Raw genomic sequence first — 22,325 nt, forward strand, 5'->3', positions numbered from 1 at the left:
AGGCAAGAGAATTACTTGAGCCCAAGAGTTGGAGGTTGCTGTGAGCTATGACACCACAGCACTCTACCGAGGGCAAGAAAGTGAGACTCTCTCAAAAAAAAGAAAAGGATATAATTCCTAATTTAAGAAGTGATCTATAGTTGTGTGTTGACCAAAGATAGAAGGACTGGAGGGAGGAGGGACAGAAAGAGAGAGAAGGAAAGAAGCAGAGAAAGGGGGAGGATGGAGGGTGGAGGGGAGGGAGGAAAGACCTGACAACCACACAGCATATGGAAGTTACCGGAAGCGATGAAGAATAAAGGACAAAGAGAACAATTATACATTTAACCATACTGGATACTATATGTAATGGTGTAACATCCATAGGAACAGTATAATTTACTCTATGTAGAGAATGTCTATTTTGTGCCATAGTCAGGGTGTCCGCAATCTCCTGATGGGTCTATCAGAATAATATAATATGGCACCTACAAGATAATAGCTCACAAAGACTACAAATGGCATTTTAGTAGCCTCCAAAAGACAAATATTATCTTAAATGGAGAAGAGAGGGAATTCCCAGTAGAGAATGGAGCCCATGCTACAGCACAGAAAAAGCAAAGATGGTTGACTTGGTGAATCAGAAGTTTGCGGTGACTGGTATGTATTTAAAGAACCAGAAAGGTTTTGAGCAGATTGTGAATTTTGGACTTGATCTTGTTATGCAGTGTTATGTTATCCAGGCTCTGTGTACTGCTGGCAAGATCCCCAGAACCCACTCCCCCACCACCTACCCAAGCCTTAGCTTCAGCAATCTGCCTAAGCAACCAGGAGTTCTAATCATTTCAGGCTTTGCATCCGTGTTTACGTCAGTCTCTAGAGAAAGTAAATCCCATATCACACCCCTTTTCTAAGCTATCATCCCCTATGGCTAAGGACATTCGCTTATCTGACTGAATGTTCTATAACTGTCTAAATGTTCATTCAGCTCATTATACTTGTAGTTCATTATCAGCAAAATCCTCTGTATGCTCAACCTCTTCTCTCCATGTTTCCCATTATTATCTTTATCTCTAAATTTTAAGTTTCTAGAGCTGCCCTGGATTTTTTTTTCTCTCTTTCAGTCCTAGGGACCACATCAGATTTTATGTATTTAAACACCATCTATAGATGGAGAGTTTCCATATTTAGATTACCTACTGAGTCCTCCTTTCTGAGAGAATGCATATATTTTAGTGCCAACTTGGTATCTCTATTTGTACAGCTAGGTATGTCAAATTTACCACCTCCCAATCCCACTAGCACACACCAAACACCACCACCACCGGCAATCTCACCAAGTCATAATCGCAGTGTATTCCAATTAGCTGCTTAAAATATGTGAAGTCATTCTCAACCCCTGTATTTAACTCATACCCCGTGTCTAGTCTGTTAGTTCTATCAAACTCTCACCCAAATCCAGCCACTCTCTTGCTAACATCATTCTTGTCCAAATCATTACTTTCTTGCCTATAGTTTTGGAAGACCCCTAAGAAATGTCTTTCTTTGCTGCTCTCCATCCCAGTGTAATCATCCAATTTGCAGCCATCGGAATGATAACGTCACTCCTCTGCTCAGAAATCTTCGGTCACTTCCTCTCTCACCAAGAGTAAAGGCCAAACAATTTAAAATGGATTACAGCACTTTCAGGATGAGTTCTGCACTCATACTTTTAAAATCTGTCCTCTACCCATCTTTCTCATTAATCTCCAATTGAGCTACCCCCAGTCCACTTGCAGAAAGAGGCATTTGCACATACCGTTCCTTCTGTGGAATTACTCGCGCCTAAATTACTCGCGCCTTCATTCTCTCTCTTAGTTCTCCACTAAGTCTCACTTTATTAGAGAGCCCCTTTTCAGGACTACCCAATTCCTCACTTACTGCATAAATACAACCTTTTACAAAATTTTTAAAACTGAATATAGTTTCTACTCTGCATTTGGAAGTGACACGTACTTAGCTAGAACATTTTAACATTCCCAGAAATTTGCAAAGATTTAGGATTAGTGAATATGAGGAATACAGATTAATTTTTATTCATTTCTGCGTTCACATTTTCATTACAAAGGAAAATTTAGGCATATTTTGTTATCTTGTTACCTTCTACAAAATATATCTACTGATTTTTCATTTAAAAATCCATTAAACTTGATTGATCGAAATTGCAGCTTGGTATTATTGGCATATGCTTCTCACCTGAGTAACACATTTATTTATTTTTAGGAGAGATTAGCAGAAGAAATTGAAAAGCTGAGATCTGAACTTGACCAAATGAAGATGAGAACTGGCTCTTTAATTGAACCCACAATATCAAGGTAATGTTACATTAAAAGCTTATCTACGGTTCACTAGAAATCAGTGTGAAGTTCCTTATGGTTTCACATCCCCTCAGCTAAAGTCAATCAGTATTTTTTCATGCTCAGTTGTCATTGCCATGTTCCCACTCTTTAGTGACTTATAGTTTCTGCATTCAAAAATAACTTTCTAATTTAGAAATACTTTCTGAAGATACTTCGCAAAAATTTAAATTATTACTTTGTACGCTGAATTTAATTAGGTAGATAAAAACATGCAAGAAGATTCTTAAATGAAGAAATTGAACTGTATATGAGAAGACTGCATTTCATTCCAAGAAGAGGCATCAGAACTTTTCTCTGCCTGTGTTCACTGCAGAAATTGAACTCAATGTACAATTGTCTCTCTATGTGTCCACTTCGGAAACCTGCAGAGAGCTATGTCCTATGCTTAATGTGCCTAAGCAACTATTGTTAATTATGGTCACTTAGCGTCTACCTGGTGAAGTAATTGCAAGTAAAAATGAAAGAGGAATTATATACATAAAGTAAAATTCAAATACACTTAGGCATATTCATCTATTTTGGCCCACTACCTCCTCTTGAAAGAAAGAAGCAAAGGATGGCTGTTTACTTGTTAGACAAATTCGTATGTCAATAATTGATTTTTAATTTTCATTTGCAAAAAAGACTTTTTATTTAAAGTTGTTTAGAAACTTAGAAAATTCGCTAATTGAATCACCTATTTTCTAGACAACACAGACTCATAGGAGTTATTGGCATATTCTGACCAGCCTGGGCTTTTACAACTCTATCTTTCTTGGTCATTATGTTCATTTAAAAAATTTTAACTCCATAAGGGCACGAATTTGTATTCGTTTTGATGACTACGATAATCTCAGCACCTAACAACTGCTTGGCACGTAGTATGCTCTCAATAAATACTGGTAAGGGAAAGAAGGAATATCTGATAAAGCATTTCTTCAGATGTGCAGATAAAAACTCCAATAGTAAATTCAAAGTATCTTTTATTCTTTTCTATGTAAATTTAGATAAAAACAAAATTCAATTTTCCAAGTATTTCGAGTATTCCTGTATTCACTTTAGTGTGAGAAACAGTTTTGTCTCCACAGAAACACTCAAAGAATTTAAAAATTCCTAAGTCATCAATTCAGAAAATTAGGCTTATTTTTCAAATTTTTAAAATCCTGTTTTTTCAAATTTTTAAAATCCTGTTTTGTATGTCTGAGCTGAAGTAATTATTTCAGTGTTAGGTGTTCAAAAGGTAATGATGATGATGATGAGAATAATGAATAAAATATGTAAATAATAAATAAATATAAGAAACAATAAAATACATAAAAATAAATGTTATCTAAGTAACAAATTAAAAATATCCTGATAGGACCAAGTGGCCATTTCATTGTCTTTTTGACTGAGATATCAAAATACCGAGTTATGGAAGTGTTGTCTAAATGTCCATCAGTTCAGTGAGTCATCCTGGACAGCCTACTAATCTGACATTTAACCAAAATAAAGGATCATCGGTCCCATACAGAACAACTGATACAGCAGGTTATACTGGAAATAACGTGAGACCAAGAATAAGACAATCCACACTCCTAATCTCAGAGAGATAATTACTAGATGTTTGATTTTGTAAAATCCACTTTTCATTGATAAGATTCTAATTTTATGTATACTTTTACATGAATACATAAAAGCTTATCATTCTGTTTATGTCACACGCTTGCTTTGTGAATAAAATGACACACATAAACCAAGGGGATTTTGTAAACAGAAAATCACATTACAAGTATAAAATAAAAATTACTAAGATAACTAAACTGATGGAATCTATTATATGGGATAGCTGAATGTCAATCAAACAATAATTATTTATTGAACATCCACGCTTCTGAGGGCACATAGTGAAAAAATAAAAAATAAAAAAAACTGAAGGTGCATGAGAACTCTATCAATGAATTTGTGGTCAGGCAGGCAGGAGGGAGAAGAGATCAGCTAAGATTAGTGACTACCAGTAAGTAACAGTCTCCCCTGGTATTTCGTCTGAGAAGATAACAATGGGAGTTCCAGAATGAGGATAGAAGGCTTGATTTGGCTCATCTCCGAAGAAAGGATCTAAGTAATTGGAAATGACAATAGGCATTTCAGAAGGCAGAGCTATGTGTAACAGGTTTTTTGTAAAAAAAAAAAAAAAAAAAAAATTATTTCTGATTTATCTATGAAAATCCTTTTAATCAGACTATGCAAGAATCACAAGAGATTCGGGAGGAGAAACCACACAATTCCTGGCTTAAAGGGACCAATGACTGTATTTGAACTTACTTACATCTTCCAAAAGCCTTTCAAAAATATATAGTATACACCTAAAGTATTTTTTTTAGCTTTTGATTGTTATGTTTTGTTTTAGATTAATATGAGGCTACAGATGATTCGGTTACATTGTTTGTGTTTCTAAGGCAAAGTTCAAGTTCTAGTTGAGCCCTTCCTCCAGGGGGTGGTATATACCCTTTAGTGTGCACTTAAGGTGAGGGCTTAACAATCCCCCCACCCCACATTCTATCCCCTCCCCCCCATTTGAATATGCTTGTGTTTTTTTCTCTCATGTAGGCATGTAATTGTTTTTCTACTGGTTTCCTAAAATAATTTTTTGTTAGAGAACTAGCTCAGAGAACTGAACAAAAAGGAAAAAAATGAACAGTATTTTCTTTGGGAAAAGTTTAAGTAATGGGCTCTTCTAGAATTGGTATTGGTCAGCCCTTTGATTCTTCCAAGGTCTATTAAGAACTTTATACTTAAGAAAAACAAAAGAACTTTCTACTTGCCAGATGTGGTGAGCACTGGAGATACAATGGTGATGGTGATTAAGAATAGCTGTTCCAGATGGAAAATATAGAAATACTAGGTTGAGGACTGTTAGCATAGAGGGAGGATGTGGAGCTAGGAGAGTCAATGGTAATAGCACTTTTAATAGCACTGAGACCTTAAAACTATCCCCCATGTAAATAATACCCATACATACACCCATACCACACCTAGGCCATTCAGAGCTAGATACTTTGGAACTGTATTATAATTTATTTCATTCATTCATTTATTTCATTCGTTATCTTACCAGATTTTTTTAAGTACTTACTGTGTGCCCAGCACACAGCCTTGGCACAGAATGATGACTAAAATCTGATCTTTAACTTAGAACACCTGCCCAACAAGTAAAGACTGAGAGTTGTGCTATTTATGTCTGGTTGGTTAATTTGTACATACGATTTATCCACAGTGAGACCAGTTTACATGATTGAGTCTCAAGTTTCTCTCTATAAAAGCAGTAGCTGTCATCCATTGGGGGGATGATTTCTTAGTTCATTTGTTCTAATGTTCCACTTGGCAAAACAAGGTCATTCTTAAGTTACTGCAGTGTCTTCCACTGTTGCAAACACTGTCACCTAACCTTTTTAATCTTGCCAAATATTTGGAAGTCCCTGTCTTTTTTCTCAAAGAGAACTAAAGTGTGGAATATGGTCAGTCATCAGGAGCCCCACATTTAACAGAAAGCAAAGCTTTAAACGCATCTACTACTAGTGATGGATGTGTTATTTCATTTTAAAGGACAGCATGATATTGCTGTTATCATCATCGTCATTACTGGAACAATAAAATGAATTTGCTGTAAATCCATATATAAGTGTCTAGAGAAATCTTTTCAACACATTGATTATAGCAGGCTTTATTAGTTTAATTGAAAACTTCTGTAGTGAAATTTTCCAATTGGAATTTTCTATTTCATCTTTAAACCAATTTCAGAATCGAATGGGTTTTTTTTTTTTCCAGAATCGAATGTTTACATCAAAATTTTTTTACTTCATCCTTTTGCAGCAATGTCTTATCAAAGCTAAAAAAAATAATTCTAGTGGTATATCCTATTTTATTTTTTAAAAAATGACTGTTAACCGTGAGCCAATCTGATTTTAAGCATTTTGTTGATTCCCTGAATGGAAATGTTGAATATGAAAAAATACCTTATGTATATATAAATTTCTCTCAAAATTTTAAAATTATAAAAGTTATGGGATCCCCCAAAATTCACACAATTAAATTTACAAGAAATATTTTAAACAACTGCAGTAATAATGAGCAAACTTTGAGATATCCTGTGAAATGCTTAGACCGGAGAGAATTGCCGGAATTTAATCCAATGTATTTTGATTATTAGTCTTAACATATTTCATTCTACAAACACATTTGAAAATGATGACAGTGAACAGGAAGGTTGTAAGCACTGCATTTTCTAAAAGAAATAAATTCACTTGACTTTTGAGAATGGACCTAAGACTGTAACTTTTGACATCAGTCTCTGACGATACCTCAAAGAATCAAGAAAATTCATCAGGGTTTTTCCACGAGGTCTATTTCCTTGAGGATTTATGCTTTATTGCCAATTAAATCAGTAGACAGTGATTGGCTGGTAAGTTTAGTTTTTGACCCTGGATGTATTTTGTATTCTTCCTCTTCTCCAGAACTCATCTAGACACCTCAGCCGAGTTGCGGTATTCGGTTGGGTCCTTAGTGGACACCCAGTCTGACTACAGAACGACTAAAGTGATCAGAAGGCCGCGGAGAGGGCGCATGGGCGTGCGCAGAGATGAGCCCAAGGTTAATCTAACTTCAGCTTCTCTCGTTTTATTTCAATACGTCATTCCATTTGGGGTAGAATGCCAACACTGAGGGAATTCAAAATGCTGGCATTTTGTTAGTTCGAAAGATGGAGTATGACATTTTTAAAACTGTGATTAATATAAAGCCCTTGTTCCATGCCAGAACTCCAATAAGCATTTCCCATGTATTTGTCCATATAACATACTGCTTTTATACTAATGGAAACATAAAAATGTCGAGGCTCGGAAAGATTCAGTGTTCAACGTTACACGGCTAGCACAGGGAGAGAATCAAACTTTGGTCTTATGTTTGCCTGGTTTCAAACACTCTGCTTTAATTATTATGCTCTGTGGCCAAGCACCGGGACTTGCAGTTTGCTTGGGCACGTAAGCAATGACATTCACATTGTCAGCTCAAATTAGTTAAGTACTTTAATAGAATTTGCTGTTTTAAAAACACTTCAAGGAAAATATACATAGGCCATTCAATGTATTCATGGAAACTTGTTAATGATAACCTGCATTGCTGACCTTTCATTCAGTCAGTATCTTACTAATCTGTGCTTGTTGAGTACGTAATGTAGCATATCTTATAGAGAAGTAATGTTGTTCCTTCGTGCCCTAAGTATAGATCGTTCTCCACAACCACTTTTGTGTCTCCAAAAATATTAGATAACGCATTAGTCCTTTTTTTGTACAAGGTCTGCTAATGAAGATGGCAAACTCATCCTAGAAAAAGTGCTGTATACCTCATTGCTGACTATCACTACAGTCACCTTTGAAGTGGTCCCTGTGGCCACCAGGCAACCGTACACAGGCACTTGATGCCTTTGGGTTTTAATAGGCACTAACATGTCATGTATGAGTTAACCCCTCATAGTAGGTATTCAATATCCTCTCTTCCATGCATAAATAATTAAATGAACAGATCACGACCAAAGGAACTACTCCCCACTTTTTTTCATTATATCGAAGAAGTACATTAGTGCCACTTGCTACCAAAAACAAATTGTAACACAAATGGTGATGCAGGCACTCAGTTCTTAACACCCCCAGGGATATATCGTGTGCTCCTCCATATTAATCATTTTACATGGCCATGAAAATGGAAAATGTTTTTTTTTTTTTATAAACTGGGAGATGTTTGGACTTCTCTTTTATTCTCAACCCTTTCAAATCACCAGATGACAGCTTAAAAAGTCACTAGTCTGTTGGTTGCTCAAAACTGTCATTGCAATGGAGGATTTCTTGTAACTAAAAAATATGGGGGTGTCGGGCAGCACCTGTGGCTCAAAGGAGTAGAGTGCTGGGCCCATAGACCAGAGGCGGCAGGTTCAAACCCAGCCCGGAGCAAAAACTGCAAAAAAAAAAAAACCTAGCTGTGTTAATGAGCATACTGTAGGCTTAAAAGATCGATGAAGCATTCGATCTACCAGGGCAGTGAAAATGAAACGACAGATACTTTGTTCCGTTGTGCTTTGCTTCATCCTGCTTTGCCGTTATTGTGGCTTTTGCACACTGAAGGTTGGTGATGACTCTGCACGGAGCAGATCTGTGGGTGCCATTTTTTAGCAGTCTGTGTTTACTTCGTGTCTCTGCATTGCATTTCGGCAGTTCCCATAATGTTTCCAACTTTTTCATTGTCATTATACCTGCTGCAGTGATCTTTGATCAGTGATCACCGACGTTACTATTGAAATTATTTGGGGGCACAATGAACTGCACCCATAGAGAAGGCGACCTTCACCCATGAACGTCATCTGTGTTGTCATTGCCCCACTGAGAGCCACTTCTCTCTCCTCTCTTTTGACCTCTCTACTGTCTGAAATGCTACAGTATTGAAAGTAGGTCAGTTAATAATGCTACAATGGGCACTAAGTGTTTAAAGGAAGAGTCGTCTGTCTCTCCCTTTAAAATCACTAGCTTTGAATGATCAAGCTTAGTAAGGGAAAGCATATTGAAAGCTGAAACAGGCCAGAAGCTAAGCCTCTCCCATCATTAGCCAAACTGTAAATGCAGTGGAAATGTTCTTGAAGGAAACTGAAGGTGCTGCTCCAGTGAATACACAAAAGATAAGAAAGCAGAACAGCCTGATGACTGATTCGGAAATATTTTAGTGATTGGATAGATGATCACACCCAGACACAAAGTTGCCTTAAGCCAAAACCATGCTTAATTCAAACAAGGCCCTAATAGTCTTCAATGCAACAGATTTTCATTGTAGACAAGACAGCCTCATATTGGAAGAAGATGGTGGAAATCAGTACACCTGAGCCGGCGGGTTCGAATCCGACCCTGGGCCCGCCAAACAACAATGAGGACTAAAACCAAAAAATAGCTGGGTATTGTGGCAAGCGTCTATAGTCCCAGCTATGTGGGAGGCAGAGGCAGGAGAATCGCTTGAGCCCGGGAGTTGAAGGTTGCTGTGAGCTGTTATGCCCACAGCACTCTGCCCAGGGCAGCAGCTTGTAGCTCTGTCTCAAAAAACAAAACAAAACAAAAACAAAAACCAAACAGTTGAAGCCAATACTCTTTAGCATTCTGAAAATCCTAGGACACTTAAGAATGATGCTAAATTTACCCTGCCTGTGCTCTATAAGTAGAGCAACAAAACCTGATGGCCGCACGTTTGTTTACAGCACGGTCTACTGAATATTTAAAACCCAGTTGAGACTTAATGCTCAGGAAAAGATTCCTTTCAAAATAATTCTTTTGTTGACAATGCACTTGATAATCCAAGAGCTCTGATGGAAATGGGAAAGGGACAGAGAGATTAATGTTGTCTTGGTGCCAGTGACATAACATCCATTCTCTAGCTCATGCATCAAGAAGAAGTTTTGACTTTCCAATCTTAACTGTTTTTGTAAGGTTATAACTGACATGGATAGTGATTCCTCTGATGGACTTGGGCAAAATCCACTGAAAACCTTCTAGAAAGCATTCACCATTCCAGATCCCATTAGGAATATCTGTGACTCGTGGGAGGCAGTCTTTATGACTTTGACAGGTGCAGGGCGTCAGCAAAGGAAGTCAACTGTTGATGTGGTTGAAATAGCCCAGAGCTAGAACTAGGAATGGTGCCTGCAGGTGTGACTGAATTGCTGCCATTTTCCGATCAAACCTGAATGGATGAGGAGTTACTTCTTATCCATGAGCAAAGGGTTGTTTCTTGAGATACCATGTACTCCTGGTGAAGATTCTGTAAACTTTGTTAAAATGGCAACAAAAGAATTAGAATATTAAAAAAAACTTAGTTGATAAAGCAGTGGAAGATTTTTAGAGGAATGACTCCAGTTTTGAAAGTAATCCTCTACTGTGGGTAAAGGGCTAGCAAATGACATTGTATACTACAGAGAAATCTTTCTGAAAGAATCAATTGGTGTAGCTAACTTCATAGTTGCCTTATTTTAAGAAATTCCCATAGTCACCCCAGCCTTCAACACCCCTTATCACCTTGCATCCACCCACATTGAGAGCAGACTCTCCACCAGCTAAGAGATTTACACACTCAGACAACTGTTAACTTTTGGGGGTTTTTAGCAATAAAGTATGTTTTAAAGAAGATATGTTTTTCTAGACATAACGGTATTGAACACTTACTAGACTGCAGTATAGTGCAGACATAACCTTTAGATGTATTAGGAAACCAGTAAACTCAGGTACCTCATTTTACTGTGGAATCCACATTGACATGGTGCTCTGGAACCAACCCATAATATACGTGAGGTAGGCTTGTAAATCATTTTCTAATATTTTTAATAATATTTTGCTAGAATTGATGTAAATTAATGTTGTAAATATCATTTTAATATCCCTTCTTGTGTGACAATCTTTGTGGCTCGAGTTTAGAGTAAGATAAATACAACTAATCAGTATAAGAACAGTGAAAGCTCACGTGCCGGTGAATAGAGATTGCTGTATTTGGAAAAACGTGTTGCAAATATAGTAGCTTTAAAGTAATCATTACTTTGAAATGTAATCTACCTATAAGTCACACAGAGGTTTATCATCTTAACTCTATTGAAGTCTTGATATTTATGCTGACAGTTAATACCTGATGTTATTTAAGATGTCAAGGGACTATTTTATTGAACCGATAAATTATAATGTTAATAACTGGTATGGCTTTGCAAGGTCTGCTATAAAGTACATGCATTTTGTTGTCCTTAAGATTAGAGCTTTGAAAATGACCAAAATGAAAAATACTCCACATTGTTCATCTACCATTCAGGTGAAATCTCTTGGGGATCATGAGTGGAATAGAACTCAACCAATTGGAGTACTAAGCAGCCACCCTTTTGAAAGTGACACTGAAATGTCTGATATTGATGATGATGATAGAGAAACAATTTTTAGCTCAATGGATCTTCTCTCTCCAAGTGGTCATTCTGATGCCCAGACACTAGCCATGATGCTTCAGGAACAACTGGATGCCATCAACAAAGAAATCAGGTGACTTCAATTAGGACCGATGGTTTCGAGGAATTAGAAGGAGACTATCAAAATACTTTTTATCTGGCCAGTGAGCACATGCTACTGAAAAACTGACAGAGTTACAGAGTAAAGACAGTAAAGACACAGGCAGTGACTTAATCATCAAAAAGCTGGTGAACACATAGGTGAGAAAAAGTAGCCATATTTCCCATAGCAAACAAAGGTCAAACGACTATTTCCTATTGCATAAATGTAACAAAAAATGGCATCAAAGTAAATATTTACAAAGAATCATTTCTTGGCCTTATAGCTAAGATCAAATGTATTTACAAAGAAACTTTGAAGTAACAATAACTTCAAACATCATAGGCAATCACAATAAACCATTTCCAATTAAAAACAAAATAGCATAGAAGTCTATGGCTCCCTTATCAAACAAGATATACTGGTACACGGCTTTCATAATGACATATAAAATGTATACAGATTCAACATAAATAGGATCTTTGTACAACCAAGTTAAAGCTCTTTATTCTTTGAGCCTTTGCAGTAATTGTTATAAATATTCTTGAAGTTATTTCCTTATTTAAAGGAAAAGGATATTAAGGGCTTTGCCTTCTCAAAAGCCTCTATATCAGTGGTTCTCAACCTGTAGGTCACGAGCCCTATGTAACAATGAAATATACCCTGCATATCAGAAATGTACATTATGATTCATAGCAGTAGCAAAATTACAGTTATGAAGTAGCAACGAAAATAATGTTATGGTTGGGGGTCACCACAACATGAGGAACTGTATTAAAGGGTTATAGCATTAGGAGGCATTAGGAAGATTGAGAACCACTGCTCTCTATCAACAGCTTTGTTTTAAAATTATTTATTCAGTGTCTATTATCTATCTAACTATACCTGTGTGTCATTAAGTTGCCTGATACTGATTTAAAGGAGGTTTAGTATTGTATTAATATTTTAAAATCTTCAGGGTTTTATTTGGCTACATAGTAAATTGCGACTGACCCTTTATTGAGGATCTTAGCATTTCAATATTTTCATTAGGTGAGAGGTAAGCGTCAATGATTTTGTTGGGGTCTGGGTTTCTAAACATCTCTTTTATTGGTGCCTGCCTTCAAATGTAAGATTAGCATTAGTGGCAGAAATTAACTAACAAGGTTTTGAAAGATATCTAGCAAACCGTAGTATAAGAAGAGGGTCGGACCAAAAGTGCGTAGGAATTATACATTGTTTGAGAAAAATAATTTTCTAAATTGCAACTGTAAACCCCCTGGAATGTGCTCAAAATTATACCACATATAGAATAAGATGAAAACATAGACGTAAAATGTTCACAGATTAGTTTTTATTGACTTAACAAATCCATTTTAATTGCCGTTTCAACAGTATATAATGGATTCGAATAAAATTAAATACAATGAATCAAAATTAAACTGTATATTTCAGGCTGATTCAGGAAGAAAAAGAATCCACAGAGTTGCGAGCTGAAGAAATTGAGAATAGAGTGGCGAGTGTGAGCTTGGAAGGCCTGAATCTGGCGAGGGTCCACCCAGGTACCTCCATCACTGCCTCTGTCACTGCTTCATCACTGGCCAGTTCATCTCCCCCTAGTGGACACTCAACGCCAAAGCTCACCCCGCGAAGCCCTGCCCGGGAAATGGATCGGATGGGAGTCATGACGCTGGTATGGCGATGGGTCCAGATCTTTGCCCCAGTTGAGATTATAATGACGCATTAGCTAAAGCTCGCTAGATGTTTGTTCTAGTCTAAGCACTTTCTGTGTGTTGCATTATTGCATTGTTCCTTTTTCTCCTTTTCACAACAACCCTATGTAGTAAATGCAACCATAAATCCCAATATTTGAGATGAGGAAATGGTAGCCCATACAAGTGTTTTAAGTTTCTCAAGATCACATATCACTTAGTAAGTCATTGGGTGAGCAGGGAATCTAACTATCACACTAGAAATTTGATTCACATATTGAGGAAATAAACTTGCACCGTGTGGGATTTTTCTATTAACATAATAAATAACACAACTATTTCTTATAATTGCTTCAGTACACCAAGATATAAATTTATAATTTTCTGATATTATACATAACATGAATGTCATAAGAGCTATAAAAGGCAAGAGCAGCTAATTCCTAATTTTGTTTTAGACTTTTATGCCAACATTTTCACATGGATTCTTTAATTCTTATTTCATGTATCTGTATATTTGGGATTAAAAGAAGCCTAAATGGGGAAGTCCCTTGGTCAACTGATTAAAAAAAAAAGATGTGCCTCATACTAAAAATAATATAATAAAACCTCTGGAAAATATTGTTGAGACGATTGCTGAGTGTCACACTATTTATCCATTTAATTCTCATGACAAAACTGAAGGTGGGGGGCATTATCTCAGTGGAGAATGGAGGATTTGAGAGTTTGAAAAGATTGTACATGCTGAACACAGCTAATAGGTGGAGCTCTATTTTTCCTTCAATTTGCTTAACTCAAAAGCACGGACTATCTTTTTTGTTCTGTCATTACTTGGAAATATGTTGAAATGACAGCAATGATGAAGATTAAAATATTCTACACTGTTTTGGGAGGTAAAAATTCTATGTTTTTTTAATGAATATACATTGTATATTTACAATTATGAGACTTCCAAACAATTAAGCTTATATAAAAGAAAAATGTGAACTTTTTACAAAAGGAAATAATTCAAGCCATTGAGTCCAGTATTCTGTGCTCATTTCTGACACTTTATATTAAAAATATTTTAAGAACAGGACAATGTCCAATGAGAACAATGACCAGCTAATCAGAACCCACACTACTTGGATAAAACACAAACTTTTAAGCACTGTATAATATATACTAATCGAATATCCTGAGCTACATTGTGATTTGTTTATTTTATAAATCTAAGGAAATGGCCATCTAATTTTATAAACCAAAATATTATTATATCTGGCGCAGTTTCTGCATATGTCACATATGCTACATAATATTAATTACAACTTAATACCAAATCTGTCATAAAAACTTTGGACCCAGAGAACAATTTGGTCAGCTTTCTAGGCAGGGATATCTTGTTTATTTCTGCACTACTTTTATTTCTAACAGGTTTCACAACATAGTATTTTTCCCTTTAAAGTATTTTTATATGGATTATTAGCACAACCCTTCACAGTACTATTATTTCTATAATAATAAAATATTATATTTCTAGATACTTACATGTGATTTTGTGTGTGTAAAAAAGATGCCAGTGCTTTCAAGCATTTTCTTGAACAGAAATAAATCAATCAATAGGGAGGCACCTGTGGCTCAAAGGAGTAGGGCACCAGTCCCATATACTGGAGGTGGTGGGTTCAAACCTGGCCCTGGCCTAAAAAAAAAAAAAAACTACAGAAATAAATTAATGGTAAATGAACACTTACATTATCACACTGTAATTAGAGTATTAAAAAACATGTAGGGAATTTCATGAAAGGCAAAGAAATATTTAAATGATTCAGTATTTAAGTCAGTATAGCAAGAAATGAAATCCAAGACATCCTTACTACCTGATGTAACTGTCACCCAATTCATTATTTTCATAGTAAAATGAGATTTTCTTTACCTATAGAAAATACTGAAGGAGAAATTATTTTATTGGATATAATTTATGTTTGATATTCAGAAGAAGATTAAAAATTTTAGGAACAGAGAAGTAGAAATAGAAAAGACATTGCATTAGTTGGAATGTTTAACAATTCACAAAAATTGTTTTTTTTTTTGTCCTGATAATAAAGCCTGCCTGTTGTATTTACCTTTGCCTCATAGCAAATTCATAAGCATAAATAACATCTAGCACTATCTAATTAGAATACCCAACGGGGTAACATCAACACTCTCCCCACTAACAAGTATGTAAAGCATAATGGAATAGTTTTACAAAAATTATTTATCTTAGTTAAGAAAAAGTGATCCAAGATATGAAGTGAACTAGATTTATCTGGAATCATTAAAAAATTGACAATTTTATAAAAATCTGTAGAAAAGCATTGACAAGAAAGCAGCAGCTCCAGGAACTGAGGCAAGAGCTGCGGCATTTGTGGGGGTGGGGAAGGCTGTTGGCATTTGTGGGGGTGGGGAAGGCTGTTGGCATTTGTGGCGGTGGGGAAGGCTGTTGGCATTTGTGGGGGTGGGGAAGGCTGTTGGGATGCCAGGAAGTCTGAGGTCTGTGGGGAGGAGCATACCTACCTGTCCAAAAGGGAAGACTCTGCATGGATAGGGCAAAGGAGAAAGTTTACAAACTCTGTATGTGTATATAGGATCTTCTGTTGTCTGTATTTTACCGGGAAGGTTATAGTCCCATATGTATTATATTTCTGTCTGGCCCCAGCTTCTGGTCAGCTCACTCCCTCCGTCCACACTTTCTATTCCCCAGGGTCCATGCCTCATAGTCAACAGTCCCATCTTGGAGACACACCCCTGAGACGACCTTTTCTGAAGTTACTACCGGGAGGAGTGCTTCTAGTGTGATTATAAGACATCTGTTTAGAAAAGAATGGAGAGAGGGAAAACACTGATGGCCCAGTTTAGATGCTATTTAAACTTGTCACAGGCTCCTCTGGTAATCATTAATGGCCTTTCTTTCCTGTTGTTTTTCTTACTGCTAATCACAGCCAAGTGATCTAAGGAAACATCGGAGAAAGGTACTGTAAATAACTTTAACATGATTACTACTTGAATTTTGTTTTAGTCTTTGAAAGGTTTAAAATAAAATTCTCTCTAATTGAAGTATTTATTAACATAAAAAGAGAAAGGTTGAGAGTACTTAATGTTACTGAATTGTTTAAATATGGTCATAAGAACAAATACTTCAAAAAAGTTATCTAAGCTTTCTGGGACAGTGACTTGAGTATGAGAACTAAATATCCTGATTGTCCTCAGAATATTTATGCCACAGATCGTAGAAGTAGACTTTTTAGTATAAATACTTGTATTTATTAATACAAAATACCTATAGTATGATATTTAATAGAACTATTTTAATAAATAGAACAATGCTGATTGCTTTTAAAGGGTTGTTTTGTTATTATTGTTTAGCTATGGTGAGGTCAACAGAACAAGAAACAACTTTCAAAGAAAATATACTTTATTACTCACAGTTCCCAAGAGGATGGGACATGCTGTGCCTCAGGAAAGTACCGGGGTCAGTCAGGGGCAGAATAAAACCAAGAGAAGCATAGACAGAAGCCTTTTTGAGGTCTCTTTAGGAAGGGAAAGACAAGGCAAGTCACAATAATTAGGCTTAGGACTGATTGAATAATTTCAGCTGGCCCTGTCAGCTGTCTGGACTGTCTCTAGGTGTCTCTGGGCTGGTCCTGAGGTGAGCAGTGCAGAGGAATTGCCTTCTGAAGCCACTTAGAGAAGGTGATTCAGAGGATGGGCTCTTAATTGGTTGGTTTGCGTATGAAAGGCATGTTTACAGGGGAGTAGTTTGCTCAGTCCAGGAATTAACTATCCCTTGAAGAAGTCTTTCCAATAGCCAGAACATCAACATGGAAAAAGAAATCAGGAGAATAAACATAGGATATAGGAAGCAACATGGACTTCAATTGTGATTCACACAATGACATTTTATTAGGTGAATGGGATATCAGATAGGAAAGATTTCAAAGATCCAACCTGGTATCCAGTGAGTGAGTTTTTCTCCAGCATCTTCAGGATGTGGTAGTCAGCAGATATGCACATGGCATAGACTGCTGGAATTTTTTTTCTTTTTCTGAGCTGTTAAAGATCTTCCAATAGCCTCCTCCCCTAGCACTACCTGCTGGCTCTCAAGGATCAGGTCTACCAAGTATAATGCTCTTAGTTCTTGGACTTCCTCCACTACTTTACAAACACTGTTCTGAAAGTTAGAATGGAATCTGAGTAGATGGTGTAAAGGAAGTTTAAGGATATGAGAAATAAAAAGATAAAGCAGGGCACAGTGGCTCACTCCTATAACCCCACTACTCTGGAGGCTGAGCTGGAGGATAGCTAGAATCCTGGAGTTCAACAGAAGCCTGGGAAACATAGCAAGACCTCCTTGGCATCTCTAAAAAATAAAATAAAGAAATAAAAAGGTAGAATGGAAGGCTGTTTGCAGTAATGTAGCTTTGGAGAATTCAGAGACTGAAGATATAACTTGTAAGAAAGGTCATAGGCAGAAGAACCATGAACTAAACATTGCAGTGAGTCAGGCAATGCTTGACTCATGTACATGCTTTTTTAGTTACACTTACAAAGAATACATTAAGCTCAGAGAGAGGAGAGGAGAGGAGAGGAGAAGAGAAGAGGGAGAGAGAGGGACCAGGCTCTTTTAAACAACCAGCTCTCCAGTGAGCTAATAGGAAGAACTCATACATTATGGCCTGGAAAATGGTTGTGGGGAAGCCAATCCATTCAAGAAGGTTCTGGTCCCTTGACCCAAACACCTCCCACCAGGCCCCATGTTCAACACTGGGGATCAAATTTCAACATGAAAGTCAGAGGGGCCAACATCCAAACCATATCAATGAGGAAATTTGTAAAATTAGAGTAGGTGGGTAATCAGCCTGTTCATCTGACATTCAAGAGAAACCAGGATTCAAATAAATCCATCTCCTTTCTTCTTCCTGTGCGTTTTTGTTTTTGTTTTTTGTTTGGGGGGGCATGTTGTTTGTTCGTGTGTTCTTTTGAGACAGGGTGTTCTCTGTTGTCTAGGCTAGAGAGCAGTGCCATCACCATAGCTCACTGTAACTTCAGATTCTTGGGCTTAGGTTGGTGTTCCTGCTGAAGCCCCTGGAGTATCTGGGATTATAGGTGTTGTCACCACACTTAGCTTTTATTTTATTTCATTTCATTTCATTTCATTTTTTTTCAGAGACAAGGCTTTGCTTTTTCCCAGGCTTTCTATTGGTTTACATAGTATGTTATTTTCTAGAGGAAACTTTTGTATATGATGTTTTTGGGACCTGGGACTGGCAGAAGATAGGCTGGCTATAGGGACAACAGAGAAAGGTATTTTACACCAAAGTATTTCAAGAGCAAAATTCTGGAAGCAAAAATAGCCATGCTTAGCATGGTCATGGTTGGATCACAGAACTGTAAAAATATCAACATATATTAGAAGGTTCAGAAACAATTTAAAGCAGTTCTTTAAAAAGGTCTTCCTAGTGGCCCTAATTGAATGGAGACAAGGAGTCATTTCTAAACTGTTAAGAGTAATCCGAAATGTCTAAACTGTTAAGAGTAATCTGAGTTTGGCCAAAAGCCCTGACAAGCAATTCATTGACCTCTCTCCAATGTGCGAAGTCTTCTTCACAGATAAACACATGTATGCGTGATTGGTCCACATAGAAACAAACATTTCCCCAGAACACAGCTTTAAAATTTTTGCTTTAGCCGTACTGAGACTTTCTTTTCACTATCACAACTTGTAAAACCTTATGCTGTTTAGCTGTGTTTTTCACAATCTTGCTCTCTCTATGTCCATTTTAATAACACCATGATGCCATTAAAAAATATATAGCATTGTTGTGAAAATATATCGCTATAATTAACTTAATTGTTGGAAAGATATTCCCTTTTCTTAGGGCTGTGTACCTCTAACTCTGAAAAAACGTATGGTATCCTGGGTTGTTGAGGGTTTTGTACTAAATCATTCTTTGAAGAAATCCCTCCCATCTCATCCTCTTTTGCTTTTCTGCATGTTTTTGCCAATTTTCCCATCACAGTAGTGAAAGGAAACAATTTTCAAAAATTATACGCTTATTTTTTATTGTTCGTGTTTTAAGGGAAAATTTTTTCCTTGTAAAATGCAACTCATTTTGAAACATCCTGTAATACATTTCATTAGGCCGTTCTAAAACACTACATCTAATCAAATTATATTTTGTCAACTTCTCTCTCATTTCTAGAACCCTAATTTAAAGATGTCTTTGTTCTGATAATCTGATTAGGCATAATGCTTTATTTTTTAGTGAGTTTACTCGAATATATGTTCAATACCTTTGTGAAAAGAAATTTACATCCTGATATGATATAATGGATTCCAGAATAGCTTTGTCATAGTGACCGAATATTGATCTATGTTTATTACTCAAACAACGTTTTTGCGTAGTGAGTCCTTTACTTTTTAATTATAGCATCTTCGCCCTTAGATAGCTGTGACAATCATATTCTATTAATAGCAGAGATTTATGTAAGGCTTCTATGCCTTCAATTTTATTGTTTCATTCTATTTGTTGTTTGTGCTATTCCTCAATAGCCTTGCTTTAATGATTCTTCAGTTGTATTGTTTTCATTTGAAATTCTAAGACATTTAACACAGTTGAGTGTGTTGTTCTTGCTTCTAGATTGCAGTGGTGGAAGAAGATGGTCGGGAGGATAAAGCAACCATCAAATGTGAAACCTCTCCTCCTCCCACCCCGAGAGCCGTCAGAATGACTCACACCCTCCCTTCCTCCTACCACAACGATGCCAGAAGGTACGAATCTCCCGGCACCCTGCACGTAGAATCCTCTTTGCAAACATTTTCCTCTTCCTTTGGTGTAGCCAATAGACAACATAAAAATTGACATGAAAACTTTGATTTGCACCAGAATTCTCCATCAGGGTATTGTCCTGCACCCCCCCCCTTCTCATATCACTTGTGATATAGCCAAATTTCCACTTTCAGATCAAACTTTTAATTTTAGAATTAACCATTTTTGTAATCTTGTTAAATGTATAAGAATAGCTCTTCTACGGTTGGCACCTGTGGCTCAAAGGAGTAAGACACTAGTCCCCCCATATATCGTAGGTGGGGAGTTCAAACTGGCCCTAGTCAAAAACTGCAAAAAAAAAAAAAAAAGAAAAAGAAAGAAAGAAAGAAAGAATAGCTTTTCTATTTTTAGTAGATATTTCCCCCACTTAAATGAGATCAGCTTAGAGGGAGGATTTATTAAGAATAAAAACTAAGGGGATTCTAGGGCAAGACATCAAACTTGGATTGCAGCGTGAGAATAAATAAGGTCTGCAAAGTTCATAGTTGTGCCTCACGTACAGTTAGCAGCCAGGTACGTCCACCCTGTGGGTGCTGCTGCTGCCAGCAAAAGTGACTCTTCAGGCAGAAAAATCCTTAGAAAGGAAAAGAAAAATAGCACACTGGCAAAAATATTGAAACACAAGGTAAATCTAAATGAGGAAATATGTCATTTGTCATGGCGACTCTTTTATTTATGTGCCTAAAGAATTGTTAACTGATTCCCATAATAGTTAATGTATAAATAAATCTAAACTTACAGCTTACTTTATAATTGGTGTCTTCTTATTGCCTTATCATTTCTAGACACATAACTGATATAACCAAGCATAATAACTTACGTATCAATACTGTGTATAGGAAAGAATATATCATCTCCATAGTATGTTTTACCACTAAATGCTTATTAAGGCTTATTTTGCCAACAAGAATTTTTTCTTTTTGATTATTTTTAATTGTTAATGTGGAATAAAAGATTACTCCATCTTCAGAATATATTCTCACTCTCCAAGAAAGAATGAATTATATTTCTAACATATAAAGCCTTGAAGTTTAGAGAATGTGAAGCCAGGTAAATTAGGATAAGTGAAGTTAAGAAATTCAGGCTACTAAAAACTGACAGCAATATCTATGGACCTCCCACTTATACAGTGTCTGATGTATTGATCAGAAGTTGAACCTAGACCAATTGCTTGGAAGTCATTTTACCTTATCATGAGTCTATATTTTTCTTAATGTAATTAAGAAAAAATACATGTTGATCACAAAGGTATATGATCTCTTGCTTTTAGAGCCTACTCAGATGATTTTAAAATAAGTGAATTAGATTCCAAAGTGAGAGCAGGAAAGATGGCAAGAAGAAAACCAAGTAAAACTATAGGTTAGAATACAAAATTCAACTTCATAATTAGTCATACCATGTTTCCCTGAAAATAAGACACTGTCTTATACTTGGTTTTTCTCAAGAAGACACACTAGGGCTTATTTTCAGGGGATGTCTTCCTCTCTGCGCTGAAATGCATGGTGTGGCTATGCAGATACGCTGCATAGCCACTACACGGCATAGCCACGCCCATCACTAGGTCTTATTATCGGGGTAGGGCTTATATTTAACAAATGCATAGAAATCCTACTAGGGCTTATTTTGGGGGTAGGTCTTATTTTTGGGGAAACATGATATTTCAATTTTTTTTACCATAGATCATTATGTTTAAGATTAGAGTGGGATTGGAATGTTCCTACCGTAAGAAAATGATAAATGCCTGAGATAACAGATACCCCAATTACCCTGATTTTATTATTTCACATTATATGACTATATGAAAGCATCACATGTACCCTAGAAAGATATCAAATATGTACTCATTATAATTAAAAAGAGAAAAGAAAAACGATTAAAAAAACAAACTGAGAAAGAAGCAGATGATGAGTCAAGGGCTAAATAACAGAAGGTCATTTAACCTGTAGGTAATAAACCAGTCTATAGTTTGAGATTGTACCAAAAATAAAGGAAAAAAAGGCCATTTGGAACAAAAATAAACTTTACTGGTGAAGATTTGGAGGTTCAAGGCCCCAAGGCTTAGGAAACTACACATCAATATCTGAAGAGGTAACCTGGAAGGAAAGAAAAAAATAACATTCAAAGTCGAGTTGTCCCTACTTGTGCACATCTATAAAGGAAAGAAGTCTGTGTGCCTTGTGGATGTTGCCCCACCGTGAACACTTTGCCCTCTTTTGTGCTTTGCAGTAGTTTATCTGCCTCTCTTGAGCCAGAAAGCCTTGGGCTTGGCAGTGCCAACAGCAGCCAAGACTCCCTTCACAAAGCCCCCAAGAAGAAAGGGATCAAGTCTTCAATAGGACG

At 36.6% G+C, this 22,325-nt stretch overlaps 1 protein-coding gene across 1 annotated transcript in view; it reads left to right on the forward strand.

Moving 5' to 3' along the window:
* Nucleotides 1-22,325, forward strand: part of PPFIA2 (PTPRF interacting protein alpha 2) — a 482,044-nt gene that overhangs the window by 378,558 nt on the left and 81,161 nt on the right. The window contains exons 15-21 of the mRNA XM_012814158.1: nt 2,242-2,333; nt 6,851-6,986; nt 11,220-11,440; nt 12,881-13,118; nt 16,098-16,127; nt 19,797-19,927; nt 22,212-22,321. Coding sequence (XP_012669612.1) covers nt 2,242-2,333; nt 6,851-6,986; nt 11,220-11,440; nt 12,881-13,118; nt 16,098-16,127; nt 19,797-19,927; nt 22,212-22,321 — 958 coding nt within the window. The remainder of the gene's footprint in view (nt 1-2,241; nt 2,334-6,850; nt 6,987-11,219; nt 11,441-12,880; nt 13,119-16,097; nt 16,128-19,796; nt 19,928-22,211; nt 22,322-22,325) is intronic.

This window comes from Otolemur garnettii, unplaced genomic scaffold (genome assembly GCF_000181295.1).
Source record: "Otolemur garnettii isolate 467f Iridium unplaced genomic scaffold, OtoGar3 scaffold00007, whole genome shotgun sequence".
Taxonomy (NCBI): Eukaryota; Metazoa; Chordata; class Mammalia; order Primates; family Galagidae; genus Otolemur; species Otolemur garnettii.